The sequence below is a fragment of the Physeter macrocephalus genome, chromosome 18, assembly GCF_002837175.3.
Source record: "Physeter macrocephalus isolate SW-GA chromosome 18, ASM283717v5, whole genome shotgun sequence".
NCBI classification, from domain to species: Eukaryota; Metazoa; Chordata; class Mammalia; order Artiodactyla; family Physeteridae; genus Physeter; species Physeter macrocephalus.
The window spans coordinates 45759930-45780702 of NC_041231.1; the positions used below are offsets into that span (position 1 = coordinate 45759930).

Here is a 20773-nt window from a genome sequence, read left to right on the forward strand (position 1 = left end):
CAACTCGCTGAGCCTGCGCGTCCGGAGCCTGTGCTCCGCAACGGGAGAGGCCACAACAGTGAGAGGCCCGCGTAACGCAAAAAAAACCCCAAAAAACAAACGAACAAAAAAAACAATGCCAGTAACTAATGAGCACAGCAAAAAACAAATAGGCTAATGGACAAAATAAAAACCCTATAAATAGGCCCTTGCATATATATGAAAACTGGATTTATAATGGAGAGGGCACTGCAGATCAGTGGGGAAAGGGATGGACTGTTCCATTAAAGGTACTGAGACACTAAAAGCAATAGCCATAAAGGAAAAGATTATTAAAATCTACTACATTAAATTATGAGTTTCTGTTCATCACTAGTGGCAGGGCAGGAATAAAGACACAGATGTAGAGAACGGACTTGAGGACCGCGGGGGGGCGGGGCGGAGCTGGGACGAAGTGAGAGAGTAGCACTGTCATATATACACTACCAAATGTAAAACGCATGGCTAGTGGGAAACTGCTGCATAGCACAGGGAAATCAGATCGATGCTCTGTGACGACCTAGAGGGGTGGGACAGGAAGGGTGGGAGGGAGGCTCAAGAGGGAGGGCATACGGGGATATATGTATACATATAGCTGATTCACTTTGTTGTACAGAAGAAACTAACAACATTGTAAAGCAGTTATACTCCAATAAAGATATAAAAAAAATATGAAATCCATGTGTGACATGAAAAAAAAATAAAAGAGCAAAACAATCATTAAAGAAAAAAAAAAAAGAGTTTCTGTTCATCAAAAGACACCATAAAAATAAGACAAGCCAAAAACCGGGAAAAAATATTGCAATACATATAGCTGATAAAGGATTAGCATCCAGAATATTTATAGAACTCCTACAATTGATAAAAGACAACCCAGAAGAAATAAGGGCAAAGGACACATATAGGGATTTAACAGAAGAGGAAACACAGAAGTCCGTAAACATAATAAAAATGCTAAACTTCATTAAGTAAGCAGTGTCTTTAAATTCAAATTTAACTCACAAAGTGATCCATTATATAACCACCAGTTTGACAAAATTTTAAAAGATAATACAGTCAGCCCTCTGTGATTATGATCCAAGGTTGGTTGAATGCAAGGATGTGGAACCCACGGATAAGGAGGGCCTACTATGAGAATTGTGCATCTACAGATTTTGGTATCTGTGGCGGGTCCTGGAACCCATCCCCCGCAGGTACACAGGGATGGCTGTACTATATGCTGTAATGATGAAGATCTTGAGTGATAGGACCCTCACCTCTGTTGATGCCAGTGCAGGTTTATATAACCAATTTGGAAAACGGTCTGGCATTTCTTAGTGAAGTTGAACATGTGGTTACCCTAATCCTACTCCAGGTACACATCCTAGAGAACTGCTAACACGCGTATGTCAGGAAACGTACCGGGATGCTTACGGCAGTTTTGTTCTTAATTGCACAAAACAGCCCAAGGACCATTAATGGTGGTATGGACATAAACTGAGCTCTGTATTAGAAATTCCATTTCATGTAATGGAATACCAGATAGCAGTGAATCACGAATGAAACATAACTCCATGCAGCAACATGGATGAATCCCCAAAAATGCTGAGCAAGAGAAGCAAGAGAGAACACATGAAATATGATTCTACTTATACAAAGTTCAAACACAGAAAACTAAACAACGCATATTGTGTAAAAATATATAAAGAAATAATATATTTAAGAAAAGCAAGAAAATGAATAATTCAAGATTCAGGATAGGGATTGTATATGGGGGAGGGGTGGGTGGTGTAGGAAGGGGGATGATCTGATTAGTGAGGGCACCCTGGGTATTCTAAGGGACCTGTAATACTCTATATCCTAATCTGAGGAGGGGGTGCATGGATGTTCATTTTATTTTTTATTTTTTAAATTGTATAATACATTAAATACATATTATATAATACATTATGTATATATTATATATACATATATATGATATATTTCATGGGAAAAGAGCACACACACACATCTTTCTGAACATGATGGGGAATATATTATAGACCAACAAGAAAAGAATTTATCAATGGATTTACAATGTGATTCCCTAGCTTTTAATCCATTTTATCAGAATGACATATTGAGACAGGATTCAGTCAGGCTTGGAAACAGAGCTTACACCAAGGGACCAGATGATAAACATGACCTCACATGAGAAGCTATAAAAAGCTGTGTGACATTATGAACCACTCTTCTCTGCCTCACAAGTGAAAATCTCAACTACTTAACTCAGTTCAACGGAGAAAAGCTGAAGGGAAGATCCTATGCAAGCAGGCAAACACCACGGGCTAGAACTGACTAAGAAACATAAATGGACTTCCAGTGGTTAAGGCTGACAATGACCTCTAAAGTATGCTTGAAAAATAGAGTTCTTCTGCCACATATACTTACCTTGCTTCAGAAGAACCAACACCTGCCTTCAGTTGCTGTTCAAGGAACTGAATTCTTTTGCAAAGCAGTATACATGCTCACCTGTGTTTGACCATTTTTTGATCATGGCAAAAATGACTAAAGAATCTTGCATAGAACAAGTGCATGACAGCATGTTCTTTCCCTCCAATGTACAAATCCACAGGCATCCAGTAATCTGCCAACGCTGTGCTGAAAGGGCTGGGAGGAAGAGAGATGGTCATTTATTAAAAAAACCTGCTTTGTCACAATTGCATAAATCAGACCAATCATAATTTGCATATTCCCTGAAATAAATTATGTCAGAGAAAAACAGTGATTTTCTTTTTAAAATATATTGAGAGAAGCTTATATAACAAAGGAGAAAAATGTCAGAGCAGTGTTAATTTATGAAATTAATAAAAACTGTTTCAGAAGCCATTATTGACATATTTTAACAAATGTGATTTTCATAAATAATGAGGACAAAAGGAAAACATACCAGCAAAAAGGGTATTTCTGTACAATGCATATTTGACTATCTGGATTTATTTTAATTTTTATTACCATAGACAATCAAGATTTTTGAATTCTTACCAATAGAGGGCAATATGGCATGTACAATGGAGACACTCATGCAGACACTAAAAGTTCATTTTAAGACAGAAATTCATTTGCCTTTCTAGTGTATTAAGAAATGACATGCATGTCATTTCTTAATACACTAGAAAGGGGAAATAAAGTACACAAGTCCAAGTCTAAAATTAGTACTTTTCCATGCAGATTTGTGCACATGTGAGAGGGTGTCCAGTTTGTCTAGTGATTGTTAGAGAGCTGGACCACTATTGTATGTTGCTAATAATCATTGATTGTAGTCCCAAAAAAGCCTTGTGAAAATGTTATGCCCTATGTAACAGCAGAGTAACATAAAATAATATTACATTTTATAAACCAAAAAATAAATAAATAAATAAAACAGAAATTCAATCTTATTTTTAAAGCAGCCTCAAAATGCAGATAGTCAGCAAGAGGCTGCATATGCTTCCTGAATGCACTGAGCATACTTGGAGTAATTAACATGAAACAGCCTAACTCTCTGTCACCTAATAGATACTTTTTAGTCAATAGAGGTCCTAAAAGAAAGGTTCCTCACTGGAACCATCATTTCCTAGTCCTAATGGATGCTAGGGAGGAAAAGAAATGCCACTCACTTTATTTTCTGTGTGTGTGTGTGTGTGTGTGTGTGTGTGTGTGTGTGTTCACTCTGTGTGTGTGTACACTCCATGGTTTGACATATATGTGAATTCTCTTCCCCACACCTCAAGGTACTTTTTTCCCTGGCGCTCAACAGGTGGGCCTGGCCAAACACCATGTGTTTGCATCTTAATGCAGCTTGGTTTTCTCTCCTCCAGTCACTATGCCAGAATTCTGGTAAAATTTTAAATAATGTTTCTTTGTGAAAAATGCTTCCCCAGAGAAATCTAACTGCTCATGCAGGTGACAGAAAAGCAAGGGAAGTCAAGAATGGTACTCGGCCTGAAAGTAAGTTTGAAATAAATTGAGGAGTGAGATGTTGAAGGTAGCTATAGCTGGGATCTATGATCTTTCCTGGAAACCACCTAGTGAGAATGCAAGCCAGCATGGAAATAAACAGCAGCATTTTATGAGGGAAATGATGTGATACGTCGTATTCCCAAACTGGGGGCTGTGAAGGTCTCGGGACATAACTCTCACCCGTTAAGGGTCCCATCATTAAGTTGGAGTCTATCATCTGTAAGAAGGTTTTCCCTTGAAGCATTCTGAGAGGTGGAGAGCCTGATTTCCCTTGCATTCTAAGGCAGCTCTTCCTAACTGGAAGTCACCAAAAGGCCCTTCTGGAAGGAAGACACAGAAGAGGGGCCCCTCTGTGGGTTAGCCCGGGCTGCCCTGGTGGTTCCCAGCCACAGCAGTCGCCCTGTATCCTTTCTTGCCTCTGCCGGCTGCTATTTACTCCGGATCCTGCTCATTCTGCACAGCCTCAACTCAAATCACAGATTCGCAGGACTGCAGGGCAGGCAGGAGAGCCTGTCTCCCTGGAAATATATTATCTTACAACCAACGAAGAAAATGGGGGCATTTTCATACGTGGACTACGGGGTTTCAGTATAATTGTTCTCCCATGGACAAGAGCAAGCTGGCAAGGTCTTTGAAGCACAGTGTCTGTGGTTTTCCTGTGCTCTGCACCAGTTTTCTTTTGTTCTCATTTCCTTCTTTACCTATCTACCTACTGCTCTCTTTCCCTTATTTATTTATTTTTGTCAAAGAAGCACATGCACATAGCTGAAAAAAATCAAATAGTACTAAAAAGTTTATAATTTAAAACACTGGTCTCGGGCTTCCCTGGTGGCGCAGTGGTTGAGGGTCTGCCTGCCGATGCAGGGGACATGGGTTCGTGCCCCGGTCCGGGAGGATCCCATATGCCGCAGAGCGGCTGAAGGTTTATAATTTAAAACACTGGTCTCGGGCTTCCCTGGTGGCACAGTGGTTGAGGGTCTGCCTGCCGATGCAGGGGACATGGGTTCGTGCCCCGGTCCAACAACAAAAACCCACTGGTCTCCAGCCCCATTCCTTCACTAACCTCCCTCCCACCCCTCACCTGTCGCTTAGCCACTTTTAATTCTTTCGGATGTTTTTTCTGGCAATTATTAAAAAAATACTTTTATGCTCTTTGTTCGTTTATCAATTTTGGAAATTATCTAGCGACTGTATGTGCTAAGAAGTCATGCTTCTCAGCTCTCTCACACTCCCTACCTCCTATCCTCCCTGAATAGTTACATCATTATTTTCAGTTAAGTAAATAACATTACACATTTACAACTGCATAAATGCAGTTCACCACAGGGCCAACGAGGGTATTAGCACTTCCTTCCTTCTTCTGTTTTTCATTTTTCTTGTACCTGGGACCTACTTGGCTGTGAAGAATCTAATTTAGTAATCTAACACACTCCCTACAAGAGCCTGTTTCAAAGAGCACAATTGGTCAACAGCTTCCCGCTCTTCTGTCTTTGGAGCCACTGGGTGTTCATGCCAGCCCATGCCCTCCTATAGGGAGCGGACCACAGCAGGCATTTCCTCTTGACTTGGGACTCTCTAATGGACAAACTTTGCTTGAGGCTTCCCGTCAGCCTGCTCGAGACTTTCTCAAGCTGCACTGCGGCCTAAGGCTCTTCCTACGCAATCCTCCTACCTTCGCCCTCTCCTTTCACAGGTGTCAGACCTGCATCACGGTCAAGGGCTCGCCCTGCCAACTCCTGCTCCCTCACCTCCTTATTCCCCAGAGGCACTTGCCCCAATAAATCTCTTGCCCATCGAATTCCATCTTGGTGTTTGCTTCTTGGAAGACCCAGACTGACACATGCTCACGAATTCAGCAGGGCTTTCTTTACCTCTGAGTATTCTGAGGGTCGGTATATCTGAAGTAGTACCAAGCAGAATCAACAAAGGTATCCATCGTGTCTGTCTCTCTCGTGGCTGCTCCCTTGCACCTAAGAAATAACTGAAGTTCATCGATTGGTTTCTTTTAAAATATTAATGCACTTTCCACCAGCTTTTGAGAAAGCTATGATGATCATTATGAATTCAAAATGTCATAAGAACAATGCCCCATCATGAAAAGATAATTCACAGTATGGGCTCTCTTTGTACTGCAGAGTACATGATGTTTTAAAGAAACTTACAAAATAAACATTTAAATCTTCAACAATTAAAAGCCCTATTCTGTACTTCTCTGAATTTAACATGGTAGAATATCTAACAGGAATCTTGTCTCTTTACTGCATTCACTTCTCTTTTAGGCATATCAAGACTGCCTTCAGCCAATGCCTACTCTATGATGCTTATGAGGCAAATCAGTTTATGAAGAAAAGCTGAAAACCAAATGTAGTGAGATACTGTGCTGAAAAATGAACTTGGGTTTTTTTCTATCTCTGTCTCTTGGGTAAGGGGAGCAGAAATCCACAAGAGGTGACCTTAGGAAGATAAATCACCTTGGGAGCCCAAAGGCAGAGGTATGCTGGAGCCACCTCATACCAGCTTGTGAGGATTAACCGTTGGGATCGCTTCCCAACTCTGGGACAAATGATGCCAAGTTGGTAGTCTGAAATTAGCCCTTGGTGGAAGTACCTATACCACAGAAATGGGCTAACACTACAAATCAGAAGCTCCCCTCCAGAGAGCTATTTAGCACACACTTACCAACACACCACTGCCTAAAGGAAGCTTCCTTATAGAAGGGTGAAGATAGCCCCACTGTTCAAGAAAGTGAATGAAGTGAGATGCTTGGTGTGTAAAGGGTTGAAAAGAAAAAGCAATCCTCATCCTAGGCATGCAGATGCCTGGGGAGGACTAAAGTTCCACAAGGACCCAACTGCTGAACCAATTTTGAAACACGTTGGTAGGATGATGGCCCTGTGGGACTGAAGCCAAAAGCCACAACTTCTGGGAAGCCAAGAGAGGGTATCCTGAGCCAACCCTGGCCAAGGAGGGTGTTTGGCTTCCTTGAAGACCCCCCAAAGGCATGGAACAGCAGTGGATGGGGTGAGCCAGCTACTGACAGCTATTAGCAGGGACCCTTTGTGGCCGTGAGAAGCCACAGCAGAAGAACATGGCTCAGACTCCAGGCTCTCCCTTCTGAGGCATGGAAGTGGGACCAACCACCTCTCCAAATGCTGCCCTTTTGGCAGTATGGGTCCTTGGGGGTTCTTGGAGAATTTGAGGAGGGGGATGAGGAACCCCCGGAGGACCTGATGAATCCTCTGCTAATCCTTTAGCATGCAAGGGCTTGAGTCTGTTTTTAATTTAAAAATAAAAGAAGGGTTGCCTTTATATGTTGCATCTGTGAGGCAGTTCATACTGGCTTTCCAAATATTATTGGAGGAAGAAGCCACTCCCCATCTTCTGCTTATTAAATGGAAGTGGCTCAGCAGAGAGCACAGGAGCCAGATCTGGCAGGGCTCTGGGCTCCCAGGGGCCTCCTCATTTCAGTCAGGGGGCCTCCCACCGGGAAGAGTGGTGGTCCCTGGGGTAGGAGCTTATCGGAGAGAGCCCCAAGGGAACCCTAATCCTGTTTCCTACAGTGCATCTCTAAATGAAAGCCAGGGGACTTCCCTGGTGGTGCAGTGGTTAAGAATCCGCCTGCCAAAGCAGGAAACATGGGTTTGAGCCCTGGTCGGGGAGTATCCCACATGACGCGGAGGAACTAAGCCCGTGCACCGCAACTACTGAGCCTGAGCTCTAGAGCCTGTGAGCCACAACTACTGAAGCCCACACGCCTAGAGCCCGTGCTCCGCAACAGGAGAAGCCACCGCAATGAGAAGCCTGTGCACCACAACGAAGAGTAGCCTCCACGCACTACAACTAGAGAAAGCCCACACGCAGCAACAAAAACCCAACGCGTCCCCAGCAAAAAAGAATAATTTAAAAATTAAATAAATAAACAAATAAAATCCAGGTCTTTTTATCTGGAAGGCAATCAACCAGAGCACATACTATTTTGGGAAATAATTAGAAGATAACTGTTACTTCTTCTTCCTCACCATTAGGGCACCCATACAACACCGCAACTACTGAGCCTGAGCTCTAGAGCCTGTGAGCCACAACTACTGAAGCCCACACGCCTAGAGCCCGTGCTCCGCAACAGGAGAAGCCACCGCAATGAGAAGCCTGTGCACCACAACGAAGAGTAGCCTCCACGCACTACAACTAGAGAAAGCCCACACGCAGCAACAAAAACCCAACGCGTCCCCAGCAAAAAAGAATAATTTAAAAATTAAATAAATAAACAAATAAAATCCAGGTCTTTTTATCTGGAAGGCAATCAACCAGAGCACATACTATTTTGGGAAATAATTAGAAGATAACTGTTACTTCTTCTTCCTCACCATTAGGGCACCCATACAAGTTAGGAAGAAAATGCAGGATTCAACTGATAAAAGGACTAATATCTGACTAAAACTTGCCATGCTGATTTTCTTTTTAAAGGTCATGTTGGACTTGAAGACAACCAACATGTTTTCCTGCTGACACTAAAAACTGGATTACACGGGAGAGGCTACTTGGTAAGTGGGATGGACAGATGATGGTGATGGTGACGTTATTACCATTATTAGCTCCAATAGTAATAATACTACACTGGGTGGCAGACACTAAGCCAAATGCTTCATGGGCATTATCTCATTTAATCCCTAGTAACCCTGGGGATTATGAGGTAGACACTACTCATGTCCCCATTTTGCAGTTGAGTAACTAGAGTTCCGCGAGGTTAAGAAATCTGCCCAAGGTCTTGGAGCTAAAGGGTAAGGAATCCACCTTTGCTGGACTCATGCTTGTGGTCCTTACCACCATGCTGTCCCGCTTGGCCACATGGGCTCGGTGGCTCTCAGTCCTGCGTGCTCATTAGAATCATCAGGGAGACTTGACAAAGACCAAGCCCTGGGCTCTGCCCTCCAGGAATCTGCAGCCAAGGTAGGAAACCTTATCCCCACCACCAAGGCCCTGGGCTGCCACAACTGGGGGGCTGAAGGCTGCTGATGTCTCCGGCAGGGAAACCCTTTGTCACTGCTTATCAACAAAGAGGGTGATACCCTAAAATGGCCCAGAGCTTCCTATGTTCCTGACTGCAAGCCCCATCTCAAACCTCAGAACCGCCTGGGTGAGGACCTGGGCGGAGGGTTGGCAGGCCCGGGCAGGATGGCACTAACATTTCCAGTTACAGAGTGTCTGCTAGGTGTCACTCTGCTGTGTTACATGCGTTAATTCTCGTCTTCTGAAATCCCTTCAAGGGGGTTATTTTAGCTCCCGATAAGGGAATCACAGCTCAGAGAGGTTAAGTGACTTTCCCAAGACCACACAGCTAGGGAAGAGGCAGGGCCAGGACTTGAAGCCATTACTGTCTGACTCCCCATTCTGAGCCATGCACTTGCACTATATGGTTACCTAATTACTGACCTAGAGATACTAAGAAGAGGACTAAGTTATTTTAAAACAACCCATCATGATCTATAAGGCAGAGAAAAATGGCTTTTCCATAGAAGGAAGAAGGGAAATATTACAGCTTGGTATCTGTTATTTATTTGTTTAGTCAGCTGGAATGGTATCATAAAAATCACATGTGAGACATGCCAGTGAATTAACAGAAAAACATAATCCTACTGCCAAAAGGAGAAGAAATGAGATATGGTATGTTTCAGTATATTAAAGAATGAGACCCCCTGAGCATACTTGTCCTCGTAGCTACTACTACTCTGCTACTTGTGATAAAATCCCCACTGTTATCACAGTCACTATGTGGGAAAACGGTAAGGCATTTTTCTCTCATCTCTGAGAAGCTCTTTGGAATATAAAATGGAGGAAAGTGGTCTCTTCCAAAGCTATCATGAAAATGTGTACCTTTTCCATCAGTTGGATCAGCTGTTTCTGGGAAAGATGTGAATTGACATTGCTGCTTCTACTGGATCAGAAGAGAGGACAGGGCACTCACCACAGGGGCTGGGCCCCAGATTCCAGCCCCTTCTCTCAAAGGTAGCAAAAGACCTAAGACCTACGTTATTCTTTCCAGCCAAGTGGAAGTCTGGGACCAGACATGGTCACAGTTGGGGGACGTGGTTCCTTACCTAGGGCAGGAGCAGTTCACCCACTCCGAAGCCGAGGCCAGTGGGGAGCCTCCCTTGCCAGTGAAAGAGGTGATGCTGGGCAAGGTCACAGGCAAGTCCTCCAGAGGCACAGGCACAGGACCGCAGGCCGGGCAGTGGACCATGGGGATGGGTGTGCCCCAGTACCGCTGCCTAGAGATCAGCCAGTCCTTCAGTTTAACACTGGTCACCTCTCCGCCCACTCTCTTCCTCCGGGCTTTCTGAGTCAGCGCTAGAAATGCATCCGGCCGGTTCATACCTGTGAACTGAGAGGGGAAGGAGAGAGATCGCGTTCCTCCCTTGTTAAGAATGAGCTGCCACCCTGATGCCACCACCCTGGATTGCCATTTTTTGTGTGGTCTGTGCAGGGCTGCATTGTGACTCTCTGTTGCATTTGTGGGCACCTTCCTCCTTACAGTATTAAACCTTATATTTTATGATGGTGGTGAATAAAGATGAATATAATTTTTGACCTTAAGATTTCACTTTTTTCGGGCTTCCCTGGTGGTGCAGTGGTTGAGAGTCCGCCTGCCAATGCAGGGTGCACGGGTTCGTGCCCCGGTCCGGGAAGATCCCACATGCCGCAGAGTGGCTGGGCCCGTGAGCCATGGCCGCTGAGCCTGCACGTCCGGAGCCTGTGCTCCGCAATGGGAGAGGCCACAACAGTGAGAGGCCTGCATACCACAAGAGTTCACTTTTTTCTTCTGATGTTAAAAGAAATTAACACTTTTTTGGGGGCCCCTGAGAGTATTGTGGGCCCTGGTTTGTGGCTCTCCTTATCACCAGAGCCCTGTGGCACCTACAGAGAGAGGCAAATATCAGCATTCAGTTGCCAGTAAAAAACTGCATATTTATTTTAATGACTACTCCCCTCTTGAGATAGGGGTAGCCAGAAAAGAAAAGTTCAATATTATCCTAGAGCCGAAAGAATTCAGGCAAGCAGGGGAACAAACTGAGGCCTCAGCTTGAAGGACCACCCCTTTTGTATTTAAATGCTCCCATGTTAAGAGACAGCAGGGCAGGACACTAATAGCAGAAAAGAGGAATTCTCTGTTCACCGGACACTTTTGAGAGAACCAAACTAATGATAAGAATCGGGCCAGGATGGCTTGCCAATGAGGGGATTGTGGGAACCTTGGAATTGGTTCAGTGCAGGTGTACTGCAAACCTACTAGGTGCCAGGCTTGTGCTAGGCATTGGGAGCACAAAGATAAATCTGACCTGCCCCTATCCTCAATGAGCTTACAGACATGGGGCATAAAGAATAGGAAAGTACAGCTATGTTTATAAAAAGCAGTCTTTTCCATTAAGCATCTGAAGTGTCCTGAAGACCGAGCTCTCTACCAAGGAACCACTTACACTCTGGGAGAGCACTTTCTTTGTCCTATACTCCCACTATCATGTAATTATGATGCAGGTGATCACAAGCTCTCTTGAAAGTCTATCTTCTCAATGCATTACTGTTTTCACATCCCAGAAGCTCATGGAGGCTTTCACCATCCATTCTCCTTCCATCCATTGAAAGAATTCCTCCAGTCTAGATATTCAGTCTAGGGCCACCAGAGGATTCAACAGACCACCTGAAGCTACTTGAAAGAAGCCAGGGAGCATAATTAATGCTCAGTCCTATACTAAGGAGGGGGCATTTTTCTGGCTAATTCAGAAGGCTAATTTTGGCCATGACTGTCCCCTTTCTCGCCCTGCGGAGGGTTATCCGGGTCTCCTTTCTGGCACCTTGGCTTGGCTCTGCTCCACATCTAAGAAGCCTGCTCAAACACAGTCTTAAGAAGGGTTCAAGGTTCAGTATCCTAAAACATGACTCATGTCTGGGGATATAATTTATGAAGTGAAGGCACAAACATGAGGTCAGAAAACATTGCCACCCCTTGTAGAGGAAAAACACCTGGCTATTCCCTTACTTTTCATATACATAATATCCTATAGCCAGGTAGTCCCAAACCTGAAAAACCTGGATCTTCAGGTCTAACGGAATCAGGATCACCCAGGTGGGGCCAGTAAGCATCTCCCAGGTGATTCTGAGACATGGCCGGGTTGCAATCACTATGTTAAGCCAGGAGTTCCCAGGCCCTACTGCACATTAGAATCACCCGGGGAGCACTGAATGCTCCTGATGTCTGATCCATGTCCTCTCCACTCCCCCAACCATTAAATCAGAATATCTGGGGTGGGACTCAAGCATCAGTATTTTTCAAAACGTTCCAGGTGTTTTCAAAGGGCAGCCAAGTTTAAGAAAGAGGGCTCTAAACCAGAACTCTCAAACTTTAATGTGCACACAAATCACATGGGGTTCTCACTAGACCAGGTGGGGTCTGAGAGTCTACACTTCTAACAAATGATGCCAACGCTGCTGGTCCTGGGACCAGACTTTGGGTGGCAAAGTTCTAACCCAGGGATTCTCAAAATGTGGTCCCTGGATCAGCAGCAGTAGTGGCATCACCTGGAAACTTGTTAGAAATGCAAATTCTTCAGTTGCATCAGGGACTGTGAAGCAGAATCTCCAGATGGGGGCCAGGGAATCTGTGTTCTAACAAGGCCACCAGGTGATTCTGGTGTGTGCTCAAGTTTGAGAATCACTGTCTAAGCCATTTCCCACTTGCCCCTTCCCCACCTCACCCTACTTCTCCCATCATGATTTCTGGCCTAGTTCGGTATCAAGGCTGAGCTCAAATCCTGCCAGACTTACCACCTAGCAAGAGACAACCTTGACCAAATAAACATGACTCAAAACTTCTCGGCTGATTTCTAAAAATGAGTCAAACTTTAGGTGGGAGTAAGTCAGTAATCTGGGGAGAACAGAGATCTCTAAAAGGAACAGCCAATTTTGGTCACCTGTCCCAAGGAATCAGTTTCCCTGGAAGAGGTCATTTTTCTTAAGCAGAAGATTGGCAAAATAAAGTTTAGTTACTTCAATAACCACACTATCCTAGGATCAGTTCAACTTGGAGCTGATAAGCTTTTAGATCTTGAAAAAGAATATTATTTTGTTTTCATAGATTAAGAAACGAGGCTGCAAGACTGTTAGTGTGGGTATGAATGAAATGATAGGTTGTAACTTGCACCCAAAGGAAAACGTGTCATCAAGCTCATGTCAAGGCCCTGAGTTTATAAGTAAGTTCTTCGGCCACCTCCATGGGCACCGACCTCCGCAGAGCTTCTCAGTCTCTCTGTGCCATCTGGCATGGTTTCAATGACTTCAGAGTACGACAGGCCCAGGGTTTGGGCTAAGACAGTGTCCTCTAAGCTGGTGCTGGGAATTCCTGTTTAGGGGAAGAAACACAAAACATCTCCTTTGCAAATGGCCAAATCACAAAATAATTGACAGCACTGACACTCAGCGTTAGCTTCTGAAGGGAGACTCTAAAACATTTTAGTCACAGAAATTATAAAACCACATCATATTCATTGGGAAAATGGAGAACAGTCTTGGAGAAACTCACTACCCTAACACAATAGTTTACCATATTGGCACTACTTCCTGTAAGTCTTTTTCCATTGCTTAGTTTCTTTTAAAATAGTTGTAATTCTAAAATATACAATTTTGGGTGCTTCTGTCACTTAAACAGTAAATCACAAGCATCTGGGGAAGTGTCTCCTTTGAGTGACACAGGGCGGTGGAGTTCTCTTGAGAAGCAGGGCTGACTCCTCCAGCAGCTCCTAGCACCCCAGAAAAATCCACCTGGTCAGTAAGTGGAAAGCTGGCCACTGTGTTTCTTCAAACTATGCTTTGCTCCCAGAGGCAACAGTACATTCTGAATAGACATTTATTCTTCAACCCACATATGCCCTTGAGGAGATGGAGTTGAATGTAAGTAAATCACTCATCCAGAGGGCCAAGGCATGCTGTTTCAGCTTCAGCTATTAATAAAAACAGGCTTTTTAGTTGTTAGTTCTGTAGGCCAGGGTTTCTCAACCTGGGTCCTACTGACATTCTGAACTTTGCTGGGGGGCCTGTTCTGTGTGCTGTAGGATGCTGAAGAGCGTCCCCGGTCTCTACCAGTAGAAATGTTTCGAAAATTGCCAAATGTTGCCTGCTGCCTAATCACCTCTGGTTGAGAACTGCTGTAGGGTCAACTGTCAAAACTGCTGACATCCTTGTGGACACTACACATCACGCAGCAACTGAGAGAGATCAAACTAAGGGTAATACACAAAATGCTTACGTCAGATGTCCATGAACAACCTCTCCGGAACGCTGCCCTAAAAGGGTGATTTAATGTTTGGGACACACATTCTAAAGCTCCTTGGTAAGATGGAAAACTCCATGGTACTATGGAAAGTTCTGCAGTGTTCCAGCTGAGATTATGGACGAAAAGCATCTAATGAAGCAAACTCTCAGAGTGGACTTGAAGGTTACTGAAGGGTGAGGACAAATGGCAAGCAATAAAGGTTGCTGAAAAGTGTTCATGGTCAAGAAGGGAAAAAAGTCATTTACTGCATTCCAAAAGTTTGTGGTCTGTAGTAACTAGGAGCAATCTTCGAACGGAGACATTGTGACCACAGAGTTTATTAGATCACATAAAGACTGCTCTGGGCCACGGTGTTGGTCACGTGGGGCTCAGTAGACTGTGAACTATTTGTAACATGCAGGTGAGATGGTGAAAACACCACTTTAACTCTTGTATACTTTTGTTTCTGTTCTTCTTGGAAGGCAAGAGCCAATAATTCAGAAAACATTAATTACGGAAGTGTGGGAAATCAAGACAACAGGAAAAATGATTTTCCATGCATACCCAAGAAAATCAGATTTTCCTTTTTCTTCTTCCCTTATCCTTCAGAACTCTCAATATTGTGTTAGTACTTTGACTCAAAATACCAAAAGGGGAGACTTCCCTGGTGGTCCAGTGGGTAGGACTCCGCGATCCCAATGCAGGGGGCCCAGGTTCGATCCCTGATGGGGAACTAGATCCTGCATGCATGCTGAAACTAAGAGCTCGCATGGCACAACTAAGAGTCTGCATGCGGCAACTAAGAAGTCTGCATGCCACAATTAAAAGATCCCTCATGCTGCAACTAAGACCCAGCGCAGCCAAAATAGATACATAAATAAATAAATATTTTAAAACAACAACAACAAAAACAGAAGGGAAAAAAAAGCCACATCAACAAGAGCTTGGGCTTCCCTGGTGGCGCAGTGGTTGAGAATCCGCCTGCCGATGCAGGGGACACGGGTTCGTGCCCCGGTACGGGAAGATCCCACATGCCGCGGAGCGGCTGGGCCCGTGAGCCATGGCCGCTGAGCCTGCGCGTCCGGAGCCTGTGCTCCACAACGGGAGAGGCCGCAACAGTGAGAGGCCCGCGTACCACAAAAAAAAAAAAAAAAAAACAAAACAAGAGCTTCCTTTATTGTTTATCTTGGCTGGTTGTATTAATGAATTTTACTAATTATAAAATGCATTAAAGTAATAGAAGGAATTATTTCCTTTAAGCAACATACTTTCTAGGTTTAAATTGTCAGAGGAGAATGACTTGAGTGGCTTAATATCTGTTTTCTGTGTTGATGTTTCTTCAAATCAGTTTGCCAATAAAGGATCTGAGAATTGTGAGCAAAAACATGATTTCAATAAGCAATGCTATTTCTTCTGTGTGCTAGGAGATAGAGAGTATGGAAATAACTTTCTCCGCAGGTTTTGGCACATTGGAGACTGGCTGGAATCTACAGTAGGAAAGCTGTAGAGAGATGCTCGGGTCTACCCTGAGGGCAGGTCTTGGATTGGGTATGATTAGGTCTCACACCTTGGTTCAATCCCAGACTTCCTGTTAGGTGATGATAGGTTAGAACTCTTAGGAATGAGTAAGGCCGCCAAGGATATCCAATTTACAACTCTAAATATGACTTCGATTTTACTGCTGTTTCACGATCCCTTTCTTGCATAGCTGAAGTTCACCTCCTCCACAAAGCCTTCACCAAAAACCCAGCCCACATTGATCATGTGTGCTTTGAACGCCCATCTCAGCAGTTGCTGTTGGTTCTATGAATTCTGAAATTGGATTTTCATTTGAGTTGTATGGTTCCCCACATTGTATAGGCAAGTCTCACCAACTAGCTCTACTGGCAAAATCCATGGGCCAGACATTTTTCATTATTCTCAGTAGCAATTAGCAAGATGCGATATACTTGGTATGTTTTCAAAATGTGATGCTTAAATAAGAGATGATGAAATGAAGGGACATTCATTTTTACAAAGAGGCAAAACAGATCATGGAATATATAGTCAGCTCTTCCAGGCTAGTATTTTGATCTTAAACCTGCTAAGTACATTATCCTGATTACATTTTAATGGCTACTTACCTATTTTTGCATCCAGAGAGCCCTCAAAGTCAGCTTTGGCCAAGATGACAACAGGGACTTCCTGCTGGGTGAGCATGTTCACAGCCGTCACGGGCGTGAGGCAATCTGAAAATGAGAGCAATCAACTGTGGACGCCAGTCTGCTGGGACTCTAATACCATCTGAATCTCAGAGCAGACAAGTGAGAAAAATAAGCTTTAGAATTTCTGTGTTTTTGTGCTAATTATTATAGAATTTGTTCTTTGAAGGTATTAACAGATAATTCACACTAGTGGAGAATCAAAAGATTAAACAAAAAAATGAAAATATTCATTCGCGCTCCTAACCAAAGACATGAAAATGGCATTTTTACTTTCCAGATGGTGGAGTAAAGATGTTCCCACCACCCACTTTTCCTTTTGAAAAGTACCTCAAGTATACAGAAGAATGAGAAACACAACAATCTATCTATGGTGAAACTAAAAGATATCTGAAATTTTAAACTATAACACTTGAAGATGGAAGTGGATAGGAAAGGAGAAAATGACTGAACAGAGAGGAGATTTCCACACATACAAGGACAAAACAGTTCCTTCCCATGTACCATTTCTAAGGAGATACCAGAGGTTGTGGTCCAGCAAAAGGAAGGGGTAAATCAAGAAAGAGACAGACATGGGATCTAGGAAACAGAGGATCCAACAAAGAAAAGAGGGTAGGGACACTTGCAGAGCAGAGACAGAGAGAAGTCCCAGAATGACAGATATGCAGAAGCCTGGAGGATGACCAGGTCAGATTTAAGCAGGACAGAGAGCCCCAGGAAGCATCTTCAGGAAAAATAGGGGATGGACAGATTATCTGACAGGCTGGAATATGTAGAAAACTTGAGAGGAGTTTTAAAGAGCTTCTGGGAGGATGTGGGAAGACAGTCAGAAATTCAAAGAACACAAAGGAAATTTTAAAAATGAGGACACCATGAACTTCGGGAAAAATAGAAAGTTATATAAAAAGGAAAATGTAATCATAGTATATTTGGCTCAGGTGACCAATATTTATGTGGTCATAATAAAACACTTAATTTGGAATTATCCAAACCGTGTGTCATCTTATTTTTTTTTTATTTTTTATTTTTTTGCGGTATGCGGGCCTCTCTTTGTTGTGGCCTCTCCTGTTGCGGAGCACAGGCTCCGGATGCGCAGTCTCAGCGGCCATGGCTCACGGGACCAGCCGCTCCGCGGCATGTGGGATCTTCCCAGACCGGGGCACGAACCCGTGTCCCCTGCATCGGCAGGCGGACTCTCAACCACTGCGCCACCAGGGAAGCCCAGTGTGTCATCTTAAATGAAGCTTATTACAACTACTGCAGCAGTGAGGTAAACCATACATACATGAATCTTCACTGAATATATGTAGGACTGGAAGCATGAAGACCCCAATAAAGTCCCAAAGGAAGAAGGGATGAGAGGTGGTAAACAATTAGTGAGTTCATTTGAGCTTTTGCAACATAAGCAATTAACTACAGTTATAATTTATGGACTATTACTATTTATACCCGCTATGTTTTAAGACTTTATATAGATTTATCTAAAATATGTTCTACAAACCCCCAAGTTAAAATAAGCCTAGGGGGACTTCTCTGGTGGTCCAGTGGTTAAGACTTCGCCTTCCAACACACAGGGTGTGGGTTCAATCCCTGGATGGGGAGCTAAGATCCCACATGCCTCGCAGCCAAAAAACCAAAACATAAAACAGAAGCAATATTGTAACAAATTCAATAAAGACTTTAAAAATGGTCCACATCAGAAAAACCTTAAAAAAAAAAAGCCTAGGAATTAGGATTTATTTTTCAGAGAGGTAAAGATAGGCTCTGTAAACATCTAAGCCAGCTCCGATCTTCCTTCACCTTGGGTGTCAGGAAGCACAGGACAGGGTTATGGTGGGGACAGAGTGAAAATGCAACGCAAATGGGTCTCCAGGGATGAGGTTCAACCAGCACCCTGGTACCGTGACTGGGAGGCACCTGATGCCGGAGCTGCTGAAGTGCTGACACCCTCAAAGTGGACAGCCAGATTTCTGATTCCATATGGTCCCTTCTCAAAGAAGAGGTATACATTTGCAAATTCTGCAGTTATGGTATGTTATTAGGAGGATGGACAGTGAGGCGTGGTGGAGTGAAAATAAAAGTCACTAGGTAATGTCTAGAACTGGTGAATGGAGAGACAGCAGTGCAGGCATATTATACAGACATGTGGCGGTCTATACCAGAGAAACAGCAGTGGCACAGACTGCCAGTTGACTCCATATCTGTCTCTCCTGATTCAGCAATAGAATGTTTAGTTAGACTCATGACTGCGTAGCTAATGGCAGCACTGCTCAGCTTCCCTTGCACTGGGTATGGCCATGGGGTTAAGTGTAGGAGCAACTTGCAGGTCACGCTCTCAAAGGGAAGGAGCTGCCCTTCTTCCCCCACCACCTTCTTACTGCGACGCAGATGAAGTGTAGACCAACCTAGAACACACAGATAAGGGCAACGTCCTAGAGGGGCAGAGCAGGAAGACAGAAAGAGCCTCGGCCCCAACCACCCCACAAAGCAGACTTGTTATACCCACTCTGCATGTCACGTGGGCAAGAAATAAACTTCTGTCCTTTTTTTTAAACTTCTGTCTGTTTTTCTAGGACTCTGTCACAGCCATCAAACTTATATCCTAAGTAACAAATTCCCCCCAAAATTAAAAGTGGTTGGGTAAGGAGGCTACTGTCATTGCTGTTGTTAGTACCCTCTGTAATTTCACGTAATATACATATATCACCTAGATTTTTAAAAACACAAATTAGGGGCTTCCCTGGTGGCGCAGTGGTTGAGAATCCGCCTGCCGATGCAGGGGACGGGTTCGTGCCCCGGTCTGGGAGGACCCCACATGCTGCGGAGCGGCTGGGCCCGTGAGCCATGGCCGCTGAGCCTGTGCGTCCGGAGCCTGTGCTCCGAAAAAAAAAAACAAAAACCAAAACAAAACACAAATTAATTTTTATAAAGAGATGGAAATTAAAGTAATCTTGAAGTATTATTATTTTTCACCTGATAAGTTAAGAAAAACTTTTAGAAGGGTACCATCACTGCTTGTGAAGTTGCACTGAAATTCATATATCATTGGATACAGCACTCTAAACTGATACAGCCCTTTCAGAAACCAATAAAAGCAACTTGTAAACAGAACTAGAAAAGGGTTGATAACCTTTGACCAAAAAAATCACACTCTTGGGGATGTTTCCTAAGGAAGTAATTCTACAGAGGCAAAGAGCTGTCTCCATAATAGCCCAAACATGAAAAAGGCCAAATGTTCAACATGATAGGGAAGATTTAGGATATTATGGTACACTTGAGTTGACAGAATATTATGTATGGATTAAAAAACAATTGGGAAGCCTGCCTAAAAACAAAGAAATATTTTCTGATATCATATTAAGTAAAAACCAAAAAATAAAGACAGAAGCAGTCTGATTTTTAAGATAAGTGTGTGCGGGAACACGAATTTAAAAGATTTATGACACATACAAAAGAACAAAGTTGAACTCCTACCTTTGCTATATATAAAAACTTTACTTAATTTAAAAATGGATTAAAGACCTAAATATAAGATCTAAAACCATAAAACTCTTAGAAGAGTTTCTTAGAAGAAACAAAGGTATAAATCTTTGTGATCTTTGATTAGGCAATGGTTTCTTAGATATGACACCAAAAGCAAAAACAAAAGAAAAAGTAGATAAATTGGACTTTACCAAAATTTAAAACTTCTGTGCTTCAAAGGACACCATCAAGGAAGTGAAAAGAAAACCCACAGAACTGGAGAACATTTTTGTAAATCATATATCTGATAAGAAACTTGTATCTAGCATAAAAAACTATTATAATTTAATAATAAAGACAACTAAATTAAAAAATGGGCAGATGATCTGAACAGATATTTCTCTAAAGAAGATATATAAATGGCCAATAAGCACGTGAAAAGATGCTCAATACCATTAGCCATCAGGTAAATGCAAATCAAAACCACAATGAGATAATGCTTCACACTCACCAGCATGACCATAATAAAAAAGACAGACAATAACAAGCATAGGCAAAGATGTGGAGAAATTGGAACCCCCATGTACTGCTGCTGGGAATGTAAAATAGAGCAGCTGTTTTAAAAAACAGTCTGATTGTTCCTCAACCGGTTAAAAACAGAGTTAACATAAGACCCAACAATCCTACTCCTAGATATTGGGTTGCCCAAAAAAATTCGCTCAGGTTTTTCCATTCGAGCATACAGAAAAACCCGAATGAACTTTTTGGCCAAGCCAATATATACACAAGGAAATAAAAACATATATCCACATAAAAATCTGAACGAACGTTC

General features: G+C 43.2%; 1 protein-coding gene across 12 annotated transcripts in view; it reads right to left on the reverse strand.

The window, feature by feature from the left end:
• Nucleotides 1–20773, reverse strand: part of LARS2 (leucyl-tRNA synthetase 2, mitochondrial) — a 175632-nt gene that overhangs the window by 50610 nt on the left and 104249 nt on the right. For 11 of the 12 annotated variants that reach the window (XR_008615644.1, XR_008615638.1, XR_008615636.1 and 8 more), the window contains 5 exons: nucleotides 16402–16506; nucleotides 13254–13369; nucleotides 10074–10357; nucleotides 5850–5948; nucleotides 2509–2646 (listed from right to left, as the gene is read on the reverse strand). Coding sequence is in view for 3 of the 12 variants with exons in the window: in XM_024123821.3 (XP_023979589.1) it covers nucleotides 2509–2646; nucleotides 5850–5948; nucleotides 10074–10357; nucleotides 13254–13369; nucleotides 16402–16506 (742 nt within the window). In the remaining 9 variants the exon portion in view is untranslated. The remainder of the gene's footprint in view (nucleotides 1–2508; nucleotides 2647–5849; nucleotides 5949–10073; nucleotides 10358–13253; nucleotides 13370–16401; nucleotides 16507–20773) is intronic. The other variant, XR_008615643.1, reaches the window with a different exon arrangement.